The sequence below is a fragment of the Urocitellus parryii genome, chromosome 15, assembly GCF_045843805.1.
Source record: "Urocitellus parryii isolate mUroPar1 chromosome 15, mUroPar1.hap1, whole genome shotgun sequence".
Taxonomy (NCBI): Eukaryota; Metazoa; Chordata; class Mammalia; order Rodentia; family Sciuridae; genus Urocitellus; species Urocitellus parryii.
Window position 1 is genome coordinate 16,635,918 of NC_135545.1, and position 18,634 is coordinate 16,654,551.

Genomic DNA, 18,634 nt, shown 5'->3' on the forward strand with positions numbered 1-18,634 from the left:
ATGGCTCTCCAGTGCCCTGGAGACAAAGTTCAGACTCCTCATCATGGCTCATGGATCCTTGGTGAACTCTTTGTGAACTGGCCCACATTCCTTTTCTGGCCACACCAATATTATTGAAAGGTGCTGTGAGATTTTCCACCTCTGAGCCTTTGCTCTTGCTGTTTATTCTTCCTGAAACATTCTTTGCCCACCTACTTCTCTCTTTATTTTTTTTGAAAGAGTGACAGAGAGTGAGAGAGAGAGAATTTTAATATTTATTTTTTAGTATTTGGCAGACACAAGATCTTTGTTTGTATGTGGTGCTGAGGATCGAACCCAGGCTGCACGCATGCCAGGCGAGCGCGCTACTGCTTGAGCCACATCCCCAGCCCCTGCCCATCTACTTCTCAAATCACTTGTTTCTTCCTCCAGAAAGTCTTCCCTGTCTCTCCTGCTCCTTGGCGAGGTCAGTTGCCTCCTTTTGGGCTCTCATATTCCTCTGGAGTGCTTCATCCCAGCCCTGACCATTCTGGTTTGTCCCTGTCTGATGATGGGTTTGGGATCTGTCTTCCTGGAGCACAGTGAGCTCCCTGAGGGCAGGGTTCAGGAATGTTTTGATGGTATATCCCCACTATCAAGCAGGAGGACCATACAGTAGGTTCTCTGTAGGGGCTTAGAGTTCCCAGAAGGGATGGGTTCTCAGTAAATTCCCAGTAAGCACTCATTAGGGTCTAGGTCTTGGTTCTCTGTTTTCCAACTTGGAACAGGAAATCAGAGTACCTTTGGTGTTGGGGGAGCCAAACATTAGGTCTAATTCCTTGATGATCCCTCGCACTGGGAAGGCATTAAGTAAATCCTTTTTGTAGTCTGAGTCTTATCTTCAAGGGTACAGGGCCAATGAACTTCCATAATTGGGTCTTGTGTTAATCAGATTTTCATTACTATAAGGAAGTACCTGAGGTAGCATAATTTATGAAGAGTTTTACTTTGGCTTGCCATTCTAGAGATATGAGATCCAAACTGCATAGCTCAGGCTCTGTCCAGGGCTTCCCATTGACTATATCCTTTATGATGAATGACCTTGTTGTCAGGTGTGATACTGGGCATTGAACCCAGGGGTGCTCTACTATTGAGTATATCCCCTGCCTTTTCTTTTTCTTTCTTTTTCTTTTTTTTGGGGGGGGGACAGGGTTTTGAGGCAGCCCATAGCATGAGAGACAGGGAACACTCCTGTTGCATCACACAACTAAACCAGTCAGGGTTACTCCAAGTGAATTTGGAGAGTAAATAAAGACATAGATACAGAAAGTAACTTTTCTTTGGGTTCAGTGACTGCTCCTCAGCCGCAGCTCCCTCAAGGGGTCAAGGCAGGCAAGAAAGAGCCAGGAGCACATGCTGAACCCTTTTACTGCAGAGAAGCCATTCAATGAGGCAAGGGGTCAGGTTTCAGGGGGTTGAGTCTAGCTTCCTGACATTTTGCTGTCAGCAGGTTGACTGACATCTAGGAAGGCCACGCCCATCTCAGAGGCTGTGTGGGGATCTTAGGCAGAGCAGGAGAAAAGACCATAAGTCACCTGCCCAGACAGAAGAGCACATGGGTTCAGTCCACCCTGTGTGCTCAGTGCTCATAGTTCACACACACAGCCCATGGCTGACTTGCCACAGCTCCACATTCTCATCACTCAAAGCTAAGGGGCGCTCGGTTCCCAAGTGGCAGCTCCCCACCTACTCGTGTCTGTGTCTCCTTTTCTTCACAAAGCCACAGGATTCAATTGTGGGGTTCTGCTATAAGGACCTTATCTAATCTAATCAATTCCCAAACTGGCCACCTCTAAACACCATAGTTTTTACTCTCCTAATACCATTAACATAAGACTTTGGGAATTAAATTCCCACCTATATTGGGGGAACAAACCATATTCAAGCCTTATGCTATGGGTTTGGATGTGAAGTGTTCCCCAAAAGCTCACATATGAGACAATGCAAGAAGTTCAGAGGAGAAATGATTAGGTTGTGAGAGCTTTAACCCAATCAGCCTTAACCCAATCCCTTGCTAGGGATTAACTGAGTGATAACTGAAGGTGGGTAGGGTAGGGTATGGCTGGAGAAGATGGCATTGGGGATGTTGCTTGGGGTATATTGTGTATGAGGGGAGTGGAGTCTGTCTCTGATCATCATGTAAGCTGACTCCCTTTGCCACACTCTTCTGCCATGATGTTCTGCCTCACCTAGAGACCTGAGGAATACAGCCTCTGTCGATGGATTGAGACCTCTGAAATCATGAGCCCCCAAATAAACTTTTCCTCCTCTACAATTGTTCTTGTCAAGTCTTTTAATCACAGCAGTGAAAAAGCTGACTGATACACTGTATCAGGTCTGATTCCTTTGCAAGTCCCTGCCCATGGCAGACACACAGTAGATCTTGTGGATACTAGGTTGGATTCCTTTGTATGTCCCAACAGGGTGGGCACACAACTGATTCCCTAAATTAGGTCTGGTTCTCAAAGTCACGGTTGTGTCTTGGGATCTTGCAGCCGGAAAGGTGGGTGGCTTCTTAACTCCAGAATTAATCGTTGAGGTGAGCTGTGTTTAGGCTGCAGGAGGAGCCAAGGAGTATTGGTAAAGAGGGGGCCTATGGCCTAAGGGGGACTGTAGCAGAGGGGCAGGGCTTAGGTAGCTAAGAGCTCGAAAAAGAAAGGGCGGGTGTTGGGGCTCAACGGATAAATAAAATAAAGGTATTGTATCCAACTACTACTAAAAAATACATATTAAGAAGAAAAAAAGGGGCTGGGGATGTGGCTCAAGCGGTAGCGCGCTCGCCTGGCATGCGTGCGGCCCGGGGTTCGATCCTCAGCACTGCATACCAACAAAGATGTTGTGTCCGCCGAGAACTAAAAAATAAATATTAAAAATTCTCTCTCTCTCTCTCTCTCTTAAAAAAAATACCATTACTTTATTTAAAAAAAAAAAGAAGAAGAAAAAAAAAGGAGGGGAATACCTAGACCCTGGTAATCTAGGGGCCAAAGGGATGGGGACCCAGGATGGTGTGAGATGAGGATCCGACACTTGAGCACTCCGAAGTACGTGAGGTCAAACTCCTAAATGTGGGGGTGCACACTTAGGCTTTTTGGCGGGTCTAGTCACTGTCGTGGGAAGGACACAGACAAGCACGCGCTAGGAGGTTTGAGCGGATATTTTTATTGGATCTCTGTTCCTTGACTGTCCTCGGAGCAGTCCCGACAGGGTACACCGGGCACTCGGCCCCCGAAGCGGTACGTGTACTTGCGCCCACCGCTCTTACGCACGATGTCGCGGCGGTAGTAGTAGCGTAGACCTCGGCTCAGCTTCTCGTAATTCATGCCGGGCTTCCTCTTGCGCTCGCCCCACAGCCGCGCCACCTAGGTCGGAGGGGGGACTTCGTCAGGGGACGGGTGGGGCGGAGCCGAGACAGGATGGGGGAGCGGACTTGGGGACCCGGACTTGGGGACCCGGACTTGGGGACCCGGCTCGGGTGGTCTGGACGCGGGTCTGGCATCGCCTAGGTGGATTGAATGGGGTTGGTTGAAGCTGGAACCCGGACTCATTTTAAACCCGGTCTAGAGAGGGCGGAGTGGGGGCGGGGCCGAGGATTAGGCACTGGGAACGGCAGGATTAGGTTAGGTTAGAGTCGACCCGGGGTTTGGCGGGCTAGCGGGGTAGGGGAGCTGCCCCACCTCTTTGGGGTCGCACAGCTGGAACTCGCGGCTGTTGCCAGTCCAGCGGATGCAGCTGCTACGCGCCTGGTCGTGGAGCAGCTCCAGGAGGAACTGCCACAGCTGAATGGGACCTGAGGGGTGAAGGCAGGTGAACACTCAGGCTTCTTAGCCCCAGACCTCGCCTTTTGGATCATCTAAGACTCCAATAGGAGTCCAAATGTCCCCTCCTTGGGGATCCTTGAGTTCGGATCCCTCCTTATAAAGGAATCAAGTGTCAGCCTCAGGGACCCAGAGGTCCAGAATCCCCATCTAGGAGATTTAGGAGTTTGGCCTCTCCATCTTGGAGATTCGGGCGTCCAAATCCTTATCTCTTTCCTCTGATATAATCCAGGAGCCTGGATCCTCGTCCCCTTGGTCTTTAGAAGACCATCAGAGTCTTAGTCCTCTAGGCCCTCCCCTCGAGTTCTCGGTACCTAAATCCCTCCTTTCACTGCCAGTGTCCTGGGTCTGCCCCCTTAGGTGCCCCGGCACCGCCACGTTACTCTGGCTTCGCTACCTCCTCAGTCTTCCAGGACCTCTCACCTCGGTGGTTAGTTTTGGGGTAAGGAGCCAAGGCATCCCGGTCAGATTGCTGACTCTGTTCGGAGGGAGTGGTGACAGCTGAACTCTGGTACCCCTTCGAAGAGATGCTGCACTCTGTACGCAGCCCCGGATCCCACGAGGTGGCACAATTCGAATCCACAGGCCCACTCCACGAAATGGCACAGTCCGCGCGCGGTTCCCCGCTGAGGCCGTTGCCCCAGTAGGTGGCGCCGTGGGAGCCCACAGAACAGTCCCAGCTGATGGTGTTTCTGGCAGCCTGGACGTGCGACCACGTGGTGTCACAGTTCTGGCCCACCGTCCCTTCGGAACCAGTGAAGGGGACAGGACCAGGGGCGGGGCCCAGGATCTGGGAGGCGTGGTTCCAAGGGTCCGAGGCAGTGCAGGTGGTGCGGGACAGGTCTGCCCAGTCTCCTGACCACGCAAGGGCCTGAGGGGCTGGCTCTGTGAGGAGGTACAGACCACAAGTGAGGGGAGCTCAGGGGTCCTGGTACCCGGACCCCTTGAGAGTTCTAGCTGTCACTCCTGGTGCCTCCTGTCCAGGGTCCCCAGATCAAGACCATGCCACCTTGAAGATGCAGACATCTCCAGTCCTAGCCCCGATCCGCTTCAAAGAATGGGGAGGGGGATTCTAAACCTCCAGACCCAGCACCTTCGGACCCCTTCTCCCACCGCCCCTCTGCATACACTCACCTGCCCCCCATGAAGCTTCTGGATGTGCTAAGGAGGGGCTCCAGTCCAGCTCTGGAAATCCTGTAAGGGATTAGATGGCAGCTGAGTTCAAGAAAGGGCGGAAGATTTGGAGACCTCTTCAACCACCCACCCATCCACTGGTCTTTTCATGTCAGGGGTTGGGAGTTATTCACTCAGGACTCAGGACCCTCTCTTTCTTTGACCTCGGGAGTCCGGGAGTCCCCTCTTCCCTTAGTCCTAGGAACCCAGCCTTCCTCCTCCAGGACACAGGGCTCCCAGCCCGGGAGCCCACCTTTCCAGCATGTCTCCGCTGTCGGCGTTTCTCCTTGGAGTGCCAGTTCAGGGAAATAGAAGCCAAATTCAGCGCCTTCTGCAGACAAGAAGGATGTCCAGGCCCGGTCAGGAGTCAGCAGAGGCCCTTAGCCCCGCACCCTCCCCACACGGAGTGTCTCAGCCCCAGCAGCCTACCCAGCCCTGACAGCTGGTTCCCCGGAGGCACTTCCTGTGGTGATGCTTCATCCCCATTCCACAAGTCCATGGATGCTCCTTCTGAATATTCTGGGTAGGGAAAAGTGCAATGGGCAAAGGAGGACCCTTAGGGACCCTGGAATATGGGCCCCTACCCTTGCCTCCCTCAGACCCAGGATCCAGCTTTTGTTCCTTCCTTCTACAGGAACCTGAAATCTTGGCCTCCAGTTCCCTTTCCTCTCAAAGGAGGAGTGAGGAGTCTTAAGTCCTTTTTGTCACTGAGGCCCAGGAATCTAGAAACCCGGGTCCCTCCCTAACCCAGACACCCAGGCATCCATCCAGTCCCCAGTTCGTGGCTCACCTCTGGTGGGTTCCTCTGCCCGCAACCGGGGGTCTCAGCTCCATTTCATACCATGCACCCCCTCCCTCGGGAGCCTGGGCAGGGGGGAATTTTCCGAGACGTCAGAGCTGGGGGTCGCAGCTTGGGTCGGGTTGCAGGGGTTGGGGCGGGGCCGAGTGGCGCCCCTGGCCTCAGGGATGCCACTGGCTCTGAAGCTGTTTCATTGCCAGGGTGGGCGTTTTGAGCTTGGACGAGAGCTTTTGGGGGACAGCGGGCTGGGCGAGTCCCATCCGAGAGGTGTTTACGGGGTGATGAGGGCGGGGCGAGGGGCTTAGTGGAGAGGTGCTCAGACTTGGGGGATTTGATCCCGCGACATAGGAGGTGGTGGGGGAGGAGGACCTGGGGTCAGCTGGGCTACACCAGGCTTATCTGCAACAGGAAGAGGGATTTCCGGCCAGATACCCTCTTCCCAGCTGACGTCACAATTGGCAGGGTGAATGTGGGTTGGGGTGGGGTGGAAGGAGAACCTGAATCTGAATCCCCCAAATCCCCCCCCCCAACAGGCTCAGCTGGGGAGGGCCTCCCGAAGCTGCTCCCCAGGAGTGTCAATCATAAGAATAGTAACATCAACAACTTGAATGATAAGCGCTAGTAATAACAATAGCTAACCTTAAGTGAGGGCCTGTTGTATTTTATATGCCAGAGAATCACGTGCAAAGGTCCTTCATTTAATGAAGGTCCATTTTTTGAGGTAGATACTGTTGAAATTGAGGCAGACATCCTCCCACTTCTCTTTCCAAAGCCCATGTACTTCCATGCTTTAAGTTTGAAACTGGAAAATTTTGAGTATAAATTCAATGAGATATCACATGGAGTTATTAGATGTGGTGATGGCATTTTATGAAAGATGTCTCTGTGAAGAAATAAATACAGATATTTAGGGTTGAAGAGCTATAATGCCTGTAACTTGCTTAAAAAATTAACACACATGAACATGTTTATCTGAAATTCATAAGTAGGTATTCCATATTGCTATTTGCTGTCTGGCAACCCTAACCTCAGGCAACCTGGCCTTAGATACTGTGTTTGTGCCAGACCTCCTATACAAATAAGTAAATATTTACTGCTAGAATCTTTTTTAATAAGGAGAGTTACCAATATTCATTCAACTTCATAAAATATTTGTCATTCTGGAGGTAGGAGTTGTGTGGAGAGCACTGCTTTCCTGTTCATTTTACAGAAGGGTAACTGGACCTCAAGAGGGAGAGTCACTTGGAACTGGGATTGGAACCCAGTGGGAGCAATCCATTGAGCCCTGGGGTATAACTCCATCCATTTACTCCATGTATCTGAAGGGAGTCCTGGCCTCCTTTCCCTGAAGCTGGCCTCTTTCCTGTCTCCATGTGCTTCTCCCCTGGTTGGTGTCCCCAAATGTGGTCCCTGTTGCACCAGGACTGACTGAATCCAGTGAGGTCTTGTCACTCAGTATCTCAGACAAGTCTTGCTCCCTCCCTTCTCTGAGTGTTCCATCTTCTCCATCTCTCTGAGTTTTCTCCCCACCTCCCTTCTCATTGCAGTCTCTAATAGTTCTTATCACTCTGCCTGAGCTTTCCCCTCTCCCTCCATCTCTGTATCTTTGCCTGCTCTTCCTCTCCATCTCTGTGCATATCTCTCTGGGTCCTTGACAAGACTCCTGTGCTTACTTCAACAACTCTTCTTTCTGGAATCACTCTCTCTTTTCATGTCCTTCCTGTCCCAGAGGTTGCAGTAAGCATATCAGGGATAGGAAGGGCTAGTGATAGGGAAAAGGGGTTTGAGGGTCCTGGAACTGGGAGGTCCAGCCCAGGTGGCAGGGGGCTAAGGGCACTTCCTGCCAAGGAGGGAGGCCCTCACCTCTCAGACCAGACTGGAAAATATGACGTCAGAGAGGAGGCAGTAAGAGAGGGGAAGACAGGAACAGAAGAAATTTGATACCTCTCCTGGGTGATCTCCTTCCTGAGAGGCCTTGGTATTGCTGCTCCCAGCCCCCAGCCCCAGTCCTTCCCTGACTTACCCCCTAGCCCAGGGCTCTATGGCTGCATCCCTGGGAGATTTTCATTCCTCTTCCGCAGTCCAACCCTGCAAGCCCCTCAGAACCTACCCTAACCTCCTTCCAGACCTCCAGTGCTCAGTGGTGGTCCCTTGGTTTTCTAAACCCATAGTATGTGATGCCAGTCAGTCCTGCTTGCTGCCTGAACTTTGTCCCAGCTTCTCAGGTTCTCTGCTGCCTTTAGGGTAAAGCCTAAGCTCTTAGCCTGGTGATTAAGTCCTGCTTGGACACCTCTTCAGCAGGTGGAGGCAAGCTCCAAGAAGGAAAAAGAACCAGAGATACAGACATCTAGAGACAAGAAACAGAGTGCACTGAGAGACCCACGCAAGACAAGTTGGCTGACATATGGCAGAGTGAAGAAACTAAACAGCGAACCAGAGTAAGAATGGTAGGAAGAAAACCTGAGTGGACAGTTCTTTAGGAAGCCCTCCCTGACCCCCAGGGATCCCCCTGCTGGCCCTGGCCAGTCTGGGCCTACTCTCTGACACTGAATCATGAACTCTGAGGAAGCAGGGTACAGGACTGTTGGTTGTTTGTCACCGCTGATGATGCTGTCACCCAGCATCATCCAGGCCCTCGATGAGAGTTTGCTGACTGCTTAAAGCCTAAAGGCTGTGAGCTCCAGAAGGCAAGGTCTAGGAGACCTCCTATCTTGATGCTGATAACACAGGCTAGTGTGTGGAAACTCATCTGAAATCTGAGCCTCAGCTTGGTTGTTACCTTCCCAAAGCCTTCCTTCCTGCTCTGGAATAGGCGGCATTCAGTATGCACTTAAGAGGTTTTAAGTGGAGGTAATGGGCACATAGTAGGGGCTCAAAATGCTCATCTGGATGTTTTGCCTGGGTAAAACTTCAAGGCTACTCACATTCTCAGGTGAGGGAAAAGCCTGGTACCCAAAGAGTTCTTCCAAGCACAGCCAGGGATGGAAATGAACGTAAATTTATTGAAACTGGTTTTGGGGCAAGTGTGTGGATAGTTGAGGGTTTTCCAAAGACAGCTCTGGGGAGGAGCCAGCGCCCGGCCGGATGGGAGCGGGTGCCCAGCCACAGACCCTATCTCAGTCCCAACTTCTTCTTTTCCTTCTGCTTCTTGCGGACCACATCCAGGTTCCGGTCCTTCCACATGCTCTTACGAAGCTTGATGGGGCGTGAGCCCACATATTTCCCTGTGGGACAGGAGGACTTAAGGTAAGGCTTGGGGTAAGGCTTAGGCCAGATGCCTGCCGTACCCACTGCCCCTAGGGAAAGCCTCACCCACCATTCATCTCACGCATGGCGCGCACATAGTCACTTGGGTCCTTGAAGCTGACAAAGCCATAGCCCTTGGTCTTGCCGGTGCGCTTGTCACGGATCACCTTAGCCTTAAGGAAGGATGGGAAGCGGCTGAAGGCACGTGCCAAGATGTCATCATTCACCTCATTGCCCAAATCCCCGCAGAAGATCCGGAAGTCATCTGGGGTTGGGAGAGAGAAGTCAGAGGAAGCAGATGCTGGCCCCTGTCCACCCTATTTTAATGACCCCATCTTCTCTGATGCATCCTTAAGCTCTCTTTCCTCTATTCCCAAAGTCTCTAACCTGGGATCCTTTGTGATAACAGCAAATACAACATCTTTGTAGTATTTACCCTGTGCCAAGTACCCTGGGGGGTTTACATATCTGATGCTCCCAACAGCCCTTTCACACTGAGGCACAGAGAGGTCAAGCGGCTTCAAACTTACACAACTAGGAGGTGGCAGATGGGACATGAGCTCTGGCATCTGGCTCCAGGGTCCTCACTTTTAACCTCTAACTGTATTGCTTTTTCTCACCCAGGACTGTCACACATTCCCATGAAGAAGCCCTGAATTCTGACCTGGTCCTGGCCTTCCCTCTGAGACCCTGTTGTTCCTTGGTCTCCTGGACACCTCTCCAAGGATGTCCCCTGGGCTTGACACTCACCAGTCTCCCACCATGGCACCTCAGCACCACAGGCTTCACCTTTCTTCAACTATGCAGAGGCTGCTCTAATTCTACCTTGAAATTATAAACTGTGTGACTTTCTCCAAAGCTGATCTCAGCTGCCACTCTTGGGAATATCCCTGGGCAATATCCTAGGCCTGAGCCTAGACTGATCATGCTCTACCCCAATGAATCACTATCCCCAGAAAGCACATATCATTATTTTCTTTTTGGAGATAGGAAAATGAGGCTTGAAAGGCTAACTACCAAGGTCTCAGATCTAGGGTCCCAAACCAACACTGGACCCATCTGGGTCAAGGCTGCTTGGCCCTGACCTGGGGCAGGTATATTGTCCCAGGATAGGAGGCAAAAGTCAAGGACTTGGTGGGAGGTAAGTTTATTTTCTTCCTCAGCTATCGCCATGGTTGCCCCAGGCTTCTATGCTGGTTAAGGACACTTTGAGAACAAGCTAGGCCATCCCAGGAGGAAACAATCTGACAAACTAAGAGGGTAGGAGCTTCTAAGACATTTGGCCTGGACATTTGAAAAAATTATACATAACACAAGGAGGTGGAACATGCCTGTAATCCCAACAGCTTGGGAGGCTGAGGCAGGAGCATTACAATTTCAAAGTCAGCCTCAGCAACTCAGCAAGACCCTGTCTCAAAAGACAAAAACAAAAACAAACAAAACCCCAAACCAACCAACCAACCCCCCAAAACAAAACAAAACCAAACCCAAGGAGGTGGGAAGAAGACCATTCTCATTGAAAGTTATTACGTGGCTGCAGAAGTGCCTCCTGAGGCCAGTCAGTACGCAGGCTGGCTTCCCCTCCCAGCCAAAGCATCTCCGTGGACAGGCCTCTTCCCACCACTCTCTAATCACTCTTGCTGCTGAGGGTGACAATCCAGGGAAAGGTTCACAAGGGGCTCAGGAAGCAGAGGTACCCCCTAAAGCTTCCCTTGCCCAGCTGGATCTATAGCTACCACCTGGGCCAGTGGGCAGGGTGCTGGTTGAAACCTAGACATGCCACTGACTTCTACCCTACCATGCCTCCCAGGCCTTACTTTATTTTTTCTTTTTTCTTTTTTTTTTTTTTAAAGAGAGAGTGAGAGAGGAGAGAGAGAGAGAGAGAGAGAATTTTTAATATTTATTTTCTAGTTCTCGGCGGACATAACATCTTTGTTGGTATGTGGTGCTGAGGATCGAACCCGGGCCGCACGCATGCCAGGCGAGCGCGCTACCGCTTGAGCCACATCCCCAGCCCCAGGCCTTACTTTATATGAACGAGTACTCATTTCTCCTAGGTTTGAGACTTGGTCAAGTGAATCCCAGGATCTAACTGTGCTTAGCCCAGATTATCTATAATTTATTTATTTAGGGTTGCTGGGGATGGAACACAAGATCCTGCATGACAGGCAATTGCTCTACCACTGAGCTGTGCCCCCTCAGCCCTCTAAGCCCTATTTAAACAGAATAAAATAAAAAATATATATATAATGTAGAGACATAAAACTACATGTATCCTGGCTTGGGAAAAATAGCTGTAAGAATGTTTTGAGAAAACTGGGGAAATATGAATACAAATTGGCTATAAGATGTCATGAAATTACTGTTACTTTTCTTTGGTAATGGTATTATGATATGAAAGCAAGGGTTTTAGAAGAAGATGAATACTAAGGTATTTAGAAACGATGGAATAACTTCACTTATAATTTGCTTCAAATGACTGAGAAAAAGACAAGGGGCTGGGGTAGCTCAGTGGTAGAGCACTTGTCTAGCATGTGTGAGGGTTCCATCCCCAGCACTGCAAAACAACAACAAAAAATATACATACACAGAGGAGTAAAGTGAATGTAGCAAAATATTAACTGGAATCTAGGTGGTAGATAAATCATTCGTGTCATTCTGTACTTAAAATTTTTTTCATAAAAAGTTGGGGAAAAAAGAAAGCTCTTTTTTGACTTTTAGCATGGCAGGTCTGTCATAAGTAAAAACAGAGGCCAGAAAGCCCTAGGTATCTATCACCCCCCACCAAGTTCTGGACTGTGGTTGGGGAGGGACCTGCCCCTCAGAGCCTCAGTCTGGGTTAACTACACAGAGCTGTGGAATTATCTGACTCCCCTTCCCTGCCTATAGCCCAAAGAGGCAGCATGGCCTGTCCCTGGTTGATCAATACTCATGCTTTAGCCACTTACCTGCATCCCACTCCAGCAGGCTGGGGTCTTCCCAGCTACTTCCAGCTGCTGTGCGAATGCAGCGTTTCAATTTTTCTGGCTTCCCTTTCTTCTTGTCTTCACCCAAGGGTTCTGGGACCTGCAGAGGAAAGCGGGTGAGGTACCAAGGGGCTTGGTGTTAGAGTGTCCTACTCTGCTTTGCCCCTAGCTGTCCTGCCTCCAGTTACATGGCTGGATATTCTAGGTATGGAATACTTGGGTCTACCTCCCTTTTCCCCCGAGTCCTCCTACCCTCTGGAGAGAGGACTACATGTTTTCCTGTGTGTGAAAACTAATGGGCTTCTGCCTATCCTCCTAGCCCTTTCTGTCCCCTTGTTGTTATGCTCCCTGCTTACCTCAAGAGCCATAAGGCCAGGAGGTGGCTCAGGCCGAGGGGGCCGGGGTCGTGGACGCAAGGACAGGAGTTCAGGAATGCGCAGTGGGGGCAGCAGGCCACGTACCACCTCCAGTGGGAGGGGCAGGGGCTCAGGTTCCGGCAATGGCATGGCCAGGGCCAGTGGTAGGCTGGGCCCAATGACTGCAGGGCCAGCTGGAGCACCTCCTGCACCCACAGCCACTGCTGCACTAGCCTCTTCCAGCCCAGCTGCTGCTGCCACCACTGCTTCTTCCTTCTCTTTCAGGCCCAATCCCAGGCCTAGGCCCAGCTCTCGGGGTGCTGCTGGCTCTTCCTGTGAGGAAGAGGAGGGCATGAGGGGGGTCAGATCACAGATCTGTATCTTACTTCCATTCCCATCCCACACAATAAAGTAAGGCCCTAAAGCCAGAGAGCAGGCAAAAAAGGGAAGTCTCTAGTTAGACAGAAATGGAGAAAAATAAGCAGAGAGGAAGAGACAGGCAGATATAGGTAAAAACATCGAGACACAAAAACAGGGACATCAGAGGAAAAATAGAGACAGAGACAGAAATAGACCCTCAGAGGCCTGTTTCTCTCTACTCTTCAAAAAGGTTTGACCATGGGAAAAAACCAGAGAAAGAGGCAAACAAAGATTAAGAGAGAAAGTCAAAGAAATGAAGCCAGGGGAAAGGCAAACTTAGACCTTTCACATGGGGTCAGGATCAAGGGTATCCCTGCCCACTGCACCTCTGATATTAGTTCCCTGTCCACACTCACCAGGGGAGGCCTCAGAGCAGCCATAGAGCCCAGGGGGGGTCCTGGGGCCCGAGCCATTGGTGGCAGCATCATAGGTGGTCCAGGGGGCCCAGGAAGAGGGGGTCCTACAAGGGCCTGGTGAGGGGGCCGCAGGGCCATTGGACGGGGAGCACCAGCTGCGGGAGAGAGAGCAGAATCTGTCAGGGTGTTAGTGGGGGAGTTGGAGGGCTTGGGGGAAAAGCTGTGTGGCAGGGATGATGACCCTGGCCCCCTCACCTGCTCTCTGTAGCACGTGGGGGACGAAGGCTGGACGCAGGATAGGGGCCCTCTGAGGGGCCACAGCTGTGGGAAAGAGAGATGGGGGTGTGTGTCATGGGGGACAGGGGCAATTGGGGCAAGGTGTGTGTGAGAGTACTCTCAGCATCCAAGAAATCCTGGAGAAGAGTCTGGGGACTCTTCTGGAAGATATGAAGGTTTTTCCATGGGTTCATTCAGCAAAAATGTATCCACAAGGATCTCTTGTGGGCCCCAGCCCTGTGGTGAGCAGTGCTAAGGACCCATTAAGAGTCCAAGAGTTCTCAGGGAGCTCCTGTTTCAAAGTAGGAGAGAACAGATGCATCACTAGAGACTGACAGCCCAGAATGGTCAGGGCTGAAATGGGGGAAAGCTCAGGTGGAGGGATCAGGGATAAGAGAGGGAAGGCCAGGGAGCTGTCAAGAGTCCAGAGCCAGCCTAGACTAGATTAGAGGTTTCTTGGAGAAAGAGACCTGTGAGTTGAGACTCAAAGGATAATGAAGAGTTAGGCCAAGGGTTGAGTGGAAATGTTACTGGCAGGCAGAACTTTTATAAGCAATACCTTTTTCCCTTTTCAGTTTAATGGGATTGTCATAAGGAAGTGGAGGGCCGGAGAGCATCATGACAAGGGTTGAAGGATCAGCAAGCTTTTAAACACAGCCTTCTTGGCTAAGCCACGGATGTCTTTTTGAGGATATGGGGAAGCACAGTAGCATTGGAAGGTGCGGGAGGTGATTAAGTCAGCCATGCTTTTTTTTTTTCCCCCCCAAAACTATAGTAAAGAGTAAGAAATGTCAGCTTTGGACACTGAGGCAGGAAGATTTCAAGTTCAAAGCCAGCCTCAGCAATTTAGTGAGGCCCTAAGCAACTTAGAGAGACCCTGTGAGACCCTGTCTCTAAATAAAATATTAAAAAAGGGGTGGGGATGTGGCTCAGTGGTTGAGTGCCCTGGGTTCAATCCCTGGTACCAAAAAAAAAGAGTAAGAAATATTAATACTTCTCATGTCATATAAAAAAAGTGTAATAGATTTAGAAAACATTATTAACAAACTTGACTTAACAGAGTTCATACCAAAATTTTATATCTAAATGAAAAATAATCTCACAAAAACTGGCAATGAACATAGGGGTTACCTGAAAAACAAAAGGTAGAAAATGGTAGAGTGGCCTGTGGAGGGGACAGGTTGGAAGATCACAGCTGAATTACAAGGGGCAATGGAGAGAAGGGACTGCAACAAAAGCACGGCTGGAACATCTCAGCAATGTTCAGGGATCTTGGGGAAACAGAGGGGATCTCTCTCTGCAAGGAAGCAGGCCACATAGGGTCTGACTACTGGAGGAGGAGCTTAATGTTTGTTTGACTTGTTCATTCTCTCAACAGATAGTGTGTAACGCTTTCTGTGCCACAGGTACCAAGACTTGTTCCCCTTGTGGAGCTGGACATTTTAGAAGAAGCAAAAGATGATGATGATAATCACCAAAATAAGTAAACTGCATAGCTTGCTGTAAGGTGTTAAACGCTGGGGAGTAACAGAGGGGGGTTGGTTTGCAGGGACCAAATTAACTTGAGAAACTCAGGAAGGAAGTACACGGTAAGGTTTGTGCTTTAGAAAGATGACGATGTCAGGTTGGGATGAATGCAGAAGATTTAAAGCAGTGATTCAAGCAAGAGGCTGAACTGCCTAAACAATTATGCCTGGTTATATGTGGGCATCCTGGCTCCTGACTTACCTGCTCGCCGTAGGAACATGGCTTCTCGAGCCTCTGGACTGTCCAGGTGACTCCGATCAGCAGGGCCAAAGCCAACTGTTGGGAGGGAAGAGATGAGGATGGAGGGAGGAGTCATGGGCATCCCTTTTTGCCACCCTTTCTAATCTCCTGACCCCCTCATTTTGCCATTCTTTACTTACCTGGGCCCACAAAAGGAGGGCCACCCACCATGGGAGGAACTACTGTGGCTGCAGCAGCTGCCCGGGCCTCCAGAGTCTGTTGCACCTGTTGGGGAGGAGATTGGAGTGAGAGGCCTGACTTAGTGCTCCCTGGCTGGCCACTCCAGGAGCCAAGGCTTTCATCCTTCATGTTCTGTGTGGGGCTGGCTCTCTGTCAGGTCTCAGTTAAAATGTCACTCCTCAGGGAGGCTCTTAGAATCATACTAGATAAAGCTGTCTTTAGCTTCTTCTAGCAGCAACTTCTTTCGTCACCCAGCTTCATACTCTCCACAGCACTTGGTACTATCTAAAATTATTTCCAATCTGTCCCCCCCATCTACAATGTCACCACCCTGGTTCCAGCCAACATTATTATCTTGCTTAGATTATACAGTAACCTCTTACTCAGTCTCCTGCATTCTACCCTTCTCTCTTACAGTCTATTCTCCAGACACACAGAGCCACCTTGTTATAAACTAAGTTGAACGACATCATCTTTCTGCTTAAAATCCTCCACCATCTCAGAGTAAAAGCCCAGGTTCTTTTTTTTTTCCCTCCCTGTGGGTTGGGTGCCAGGGATTGAACTCAGGGGCACTGGACCACTGAGCCACACCCCCAGCCCTATTTTGTACTTTATTTAGAGACAGAGTCTCACTGAGTTGCTTAGTGTCTCACTGTTGCTGAGTCTGGCTTTGAACCTGTGATCCTCCAGTCTCAGCCTTCATAGCTGCTGGGATTACAGGCATGTACCACCGTGCCAGGCAAAGCCAAGATTCTCATGGTAAACCACATGGTCCTATAAGATCTGGCATCCATCATCTCTGTCTTTATCTCCTCCCACTTACCTCTTTGCCTATTTCATTTTAGTCACTGATCTCCCTGCTGAACATGATCACTCACTTCACTAGCAGTTCTCTTCCTCCAGATATCTGCATGGTTCCCTCCCTTGTTATCCTTTATATCTTTGGTAAATGTCACCTTCTCAGAAAGGCCTTCTCTGGGCTAATAAAACACTACTTTTCTTACCCCACTTTGACTTCTCTCTCCCTAGTAAAACAAATTCCAAAAAGGCAATGATTGGTTTTGTTTTGTTCTCTGCTAAATGTCCAAGGCCTAGAGTAGTGCCTGGTACATAGAAGACAACCAATTATTGTTCTTTGACAGAATGGATTACTTAGAGACAGGGTCTCACTTAGTGCCTGACTTGCGGAGACAGGTTTTGAACTCTAGATCCTCCTTCCAAGATGATGGGATTACTGTGCCTGATTAGTTTTAATAGTCCCTTTCCACTAGTCATATATACCTAGTTACTGAGCCCTTGAAATTTGACTGAGATTGACAAGAATTAGTTAACTTAAATATAAATTTTAAATAAGTACTGAACATAACCATCATTGCAGAAAGTTCTATTAGCTAACATGCTCTAAATGTAAGCTCCCCGCAAAAGGAAATATTGTGCGTCGTGGCACATGAGATATTTGACAGGCTAATTAAACTCACAAGCCAAAACGTCAACACCTATCTGTGTTCACACACCTGCTGCCTTACATGCCTTAGCTCAGCCTTACCTGCTGGTATGTGTTGGTCGCGATAATTGGGCGGATCACAGGAGCTGCTGGGACCTGCATCGCTTCGACCGTGGGGACCGTGGGCACCGCAGGCACAGCGGTTGGGATTCCAGTTACTGGAGCCCCCAGAACTTCCTGCTCAAACCTAGGGGAGCAGAACATATACCAAGATCAGGGTCCTCGCAACAATTCTGGAACGCTGGGTACATCGCGACAGCGCCTTCATCCCTGACAACGTCTCCATTTCACTACCCGCCCCGAAGATTCCACTTCCCCATGACAGAGTTATATCTCGAGCCTATCGCAGCCTGGAGGCGCCAAGGTTCAGTAGCTCTAGTTCTGGCATGGCTTTTATCACCCCCTCTCGCGGGCCTTACAGGGCCATCTCCGCCTCCATTTCCTTCAAGCGTTCCTCGCCGCTCTTGCCCGGGATGCCGGCACCAGGGCCCGGGACCACGGGTCCTCCTGCACCCGGGAGCCCCGGGGCTGGCATCGCCCCGGCCATTGCTGCAGCCGTCCTTGTCGCTGCTACTACTGTTTCTGCTCAGTGGTCGCAGAGGTTCCTGCCGTCTACTCTCCGGCTTCGTCAGGATGGGCGCCTGCGATGACGTTCAGCGAAAGCGACGAGCGCCAGGACGTGACGCCTTACGTCCGTGAGCAAGGGCCAATGAGATGTGGCCACACCCCCAGGAAGGGATATAAGCCAATCAGAGCGCCGGAGGGATGAACTAACGGAAGAATCTGGGTCAATCGGAGAGCTGTGAAGAGAGGCGGCCACCCTTTCCAGGAGGAGCGCGGGCAAATGAGAACCAAGCAAAGTCAGTTGGTCCCGCCCTAATGTGGAATCTGGACCTTTGAGAATACAGGAAAGTTAGGAGGCCCCACCCGTGCCATAACCCAGTCCTACGCCAAGTTTGTAAACACGCTGAGGTCCACGTCGGTCCCGGGACTAGGCAAGGCTGGAGACCTAGCCAGGGACTGAGAACTCCGGCTCTGGATTAGACAGTCACACGTCTGTGACTTCCAGGAAAACTAGTGACGTCATGGGGGGAAGCTCTGGGAAAGCGCCTGACCCGGAGACTTCCTGGAGAAGACATTTGCTAGAGAAAATGGGGGGAGATTTTTTTTTGAGGGGTAGAAGGAACAATTTATGCCAAGGCCCAGTAATCCAGAGTGTCAACTCAGAAGTGCATCGTGGGTTTGGTCTCTACGCCCTTTCTTGGGACATGGTTGACTTCTTCCTCTTTTAACTCCTCCTTTCCTCAAAGCGTCTTATTATTTTCAAACATACACGACATTAGAACAGCATCACGAACGTCTCAAACACTACCAATATACTACATTTCGGTTTCATTTATAGTTCTCTCTTTATTTTTGTGGTACTGTAGATGGAACCCATGGTCTCGTGCATGTTAGTGCAAGCTCTCTACCACTGAGTTACATCCCCAGCCCAATTTAAATTATTTTTGCTAGAGATGTTCAAAGCGAATTCCAGACATCATTCATAAATGCACCAGTATGTCTAACAAATAACTATTTTAAAACAATTGCATTAATTATGCAATTATTAATTAATACCATCAAATTAATTCCTCAGTATCATCTAACATCCCGACCATGTTCAACTTTCCCTGTCTTGAAAATATCTTTGTACAATAATATTGTAAAATCAGGATCCAAATAAGGCCCACACAATGCATTTTTTTTTCATGTCAA

At 50.0% G+C, this 18,634-nt stretch overlaps 2 protein-coding genes across 3 annotated transcripts; both read right to left on the bottom strand.

Moving 5' to 3' along the window:
- Window positions 1–3,176: 3,176 nt before the first annotated feature.
- Etv2 (ETS variant transcription factor 2) lies at window positions 3,177–5,505 on the bottom strand. Its single transcript, XM_077792814.1, has 6 exons — window positions 5,436–5,505; window positions 5,260–5,334; window positions 4,968–5,027; window positions 4,257–4,718; window positions 3,693–3,805; window positions 3,177–3,377 (listed from the first exon to the last, which is right to left on the bottom strand). Exons 1-6 carry the CDS (start codon window positions 5,503–5,505, stop codon window positions 3,177–3,179), a joined length of 981 nt encoding a protein of 326 aa, XP_077648940.1.
- A 3,298-nt stretch (window positions 5,506–8,803) lies between these two features.
- Window positions 8,804–17,525, bottom strand: Rbm42 (RNA binding motif protein 42). 2 transcript variants are annotated; one of them, XM_026380080.2, is made up of 10 exons: window positions 17,296–17,525; window positions 16,919–17,063; window positions 15,333–15,417; window positions 15,154–15,228; window positions 13,405–13,470; window positions 13,150–13,325; window positions 12,374–12,706; window positions 12,000–12,117; window positions 9,122–9,316; window positions 8,804–9,029 (listed from the first exon to the last, which is right to left on the bottom strand). In XM_026380080.2, the coding sequence occupies exons 1-10, from the start codon at window positions 17,421–17,423 to the stop codon at window positions 8,917–8,919; spliced, it is 1,434 nt and encodes a 477-aa protein (XP_026235865.1). In that variant the 5' UTR covers window positions 17,424–17,525; the 3' UTR covers window positions 8,804–8,916. The 2 variants fall into 2 exon arrangements, with proteins under 2 accessions (XP_026235865.1, XP_026235866.1); XM_026380081.2 differs by lacking the exon at window positions 13,405–13,470 and having other exon boundaries at window positions 13,150–13,304.
- Window positions 17,526–18,634: the final 1,109 nt, after the last annotated feature.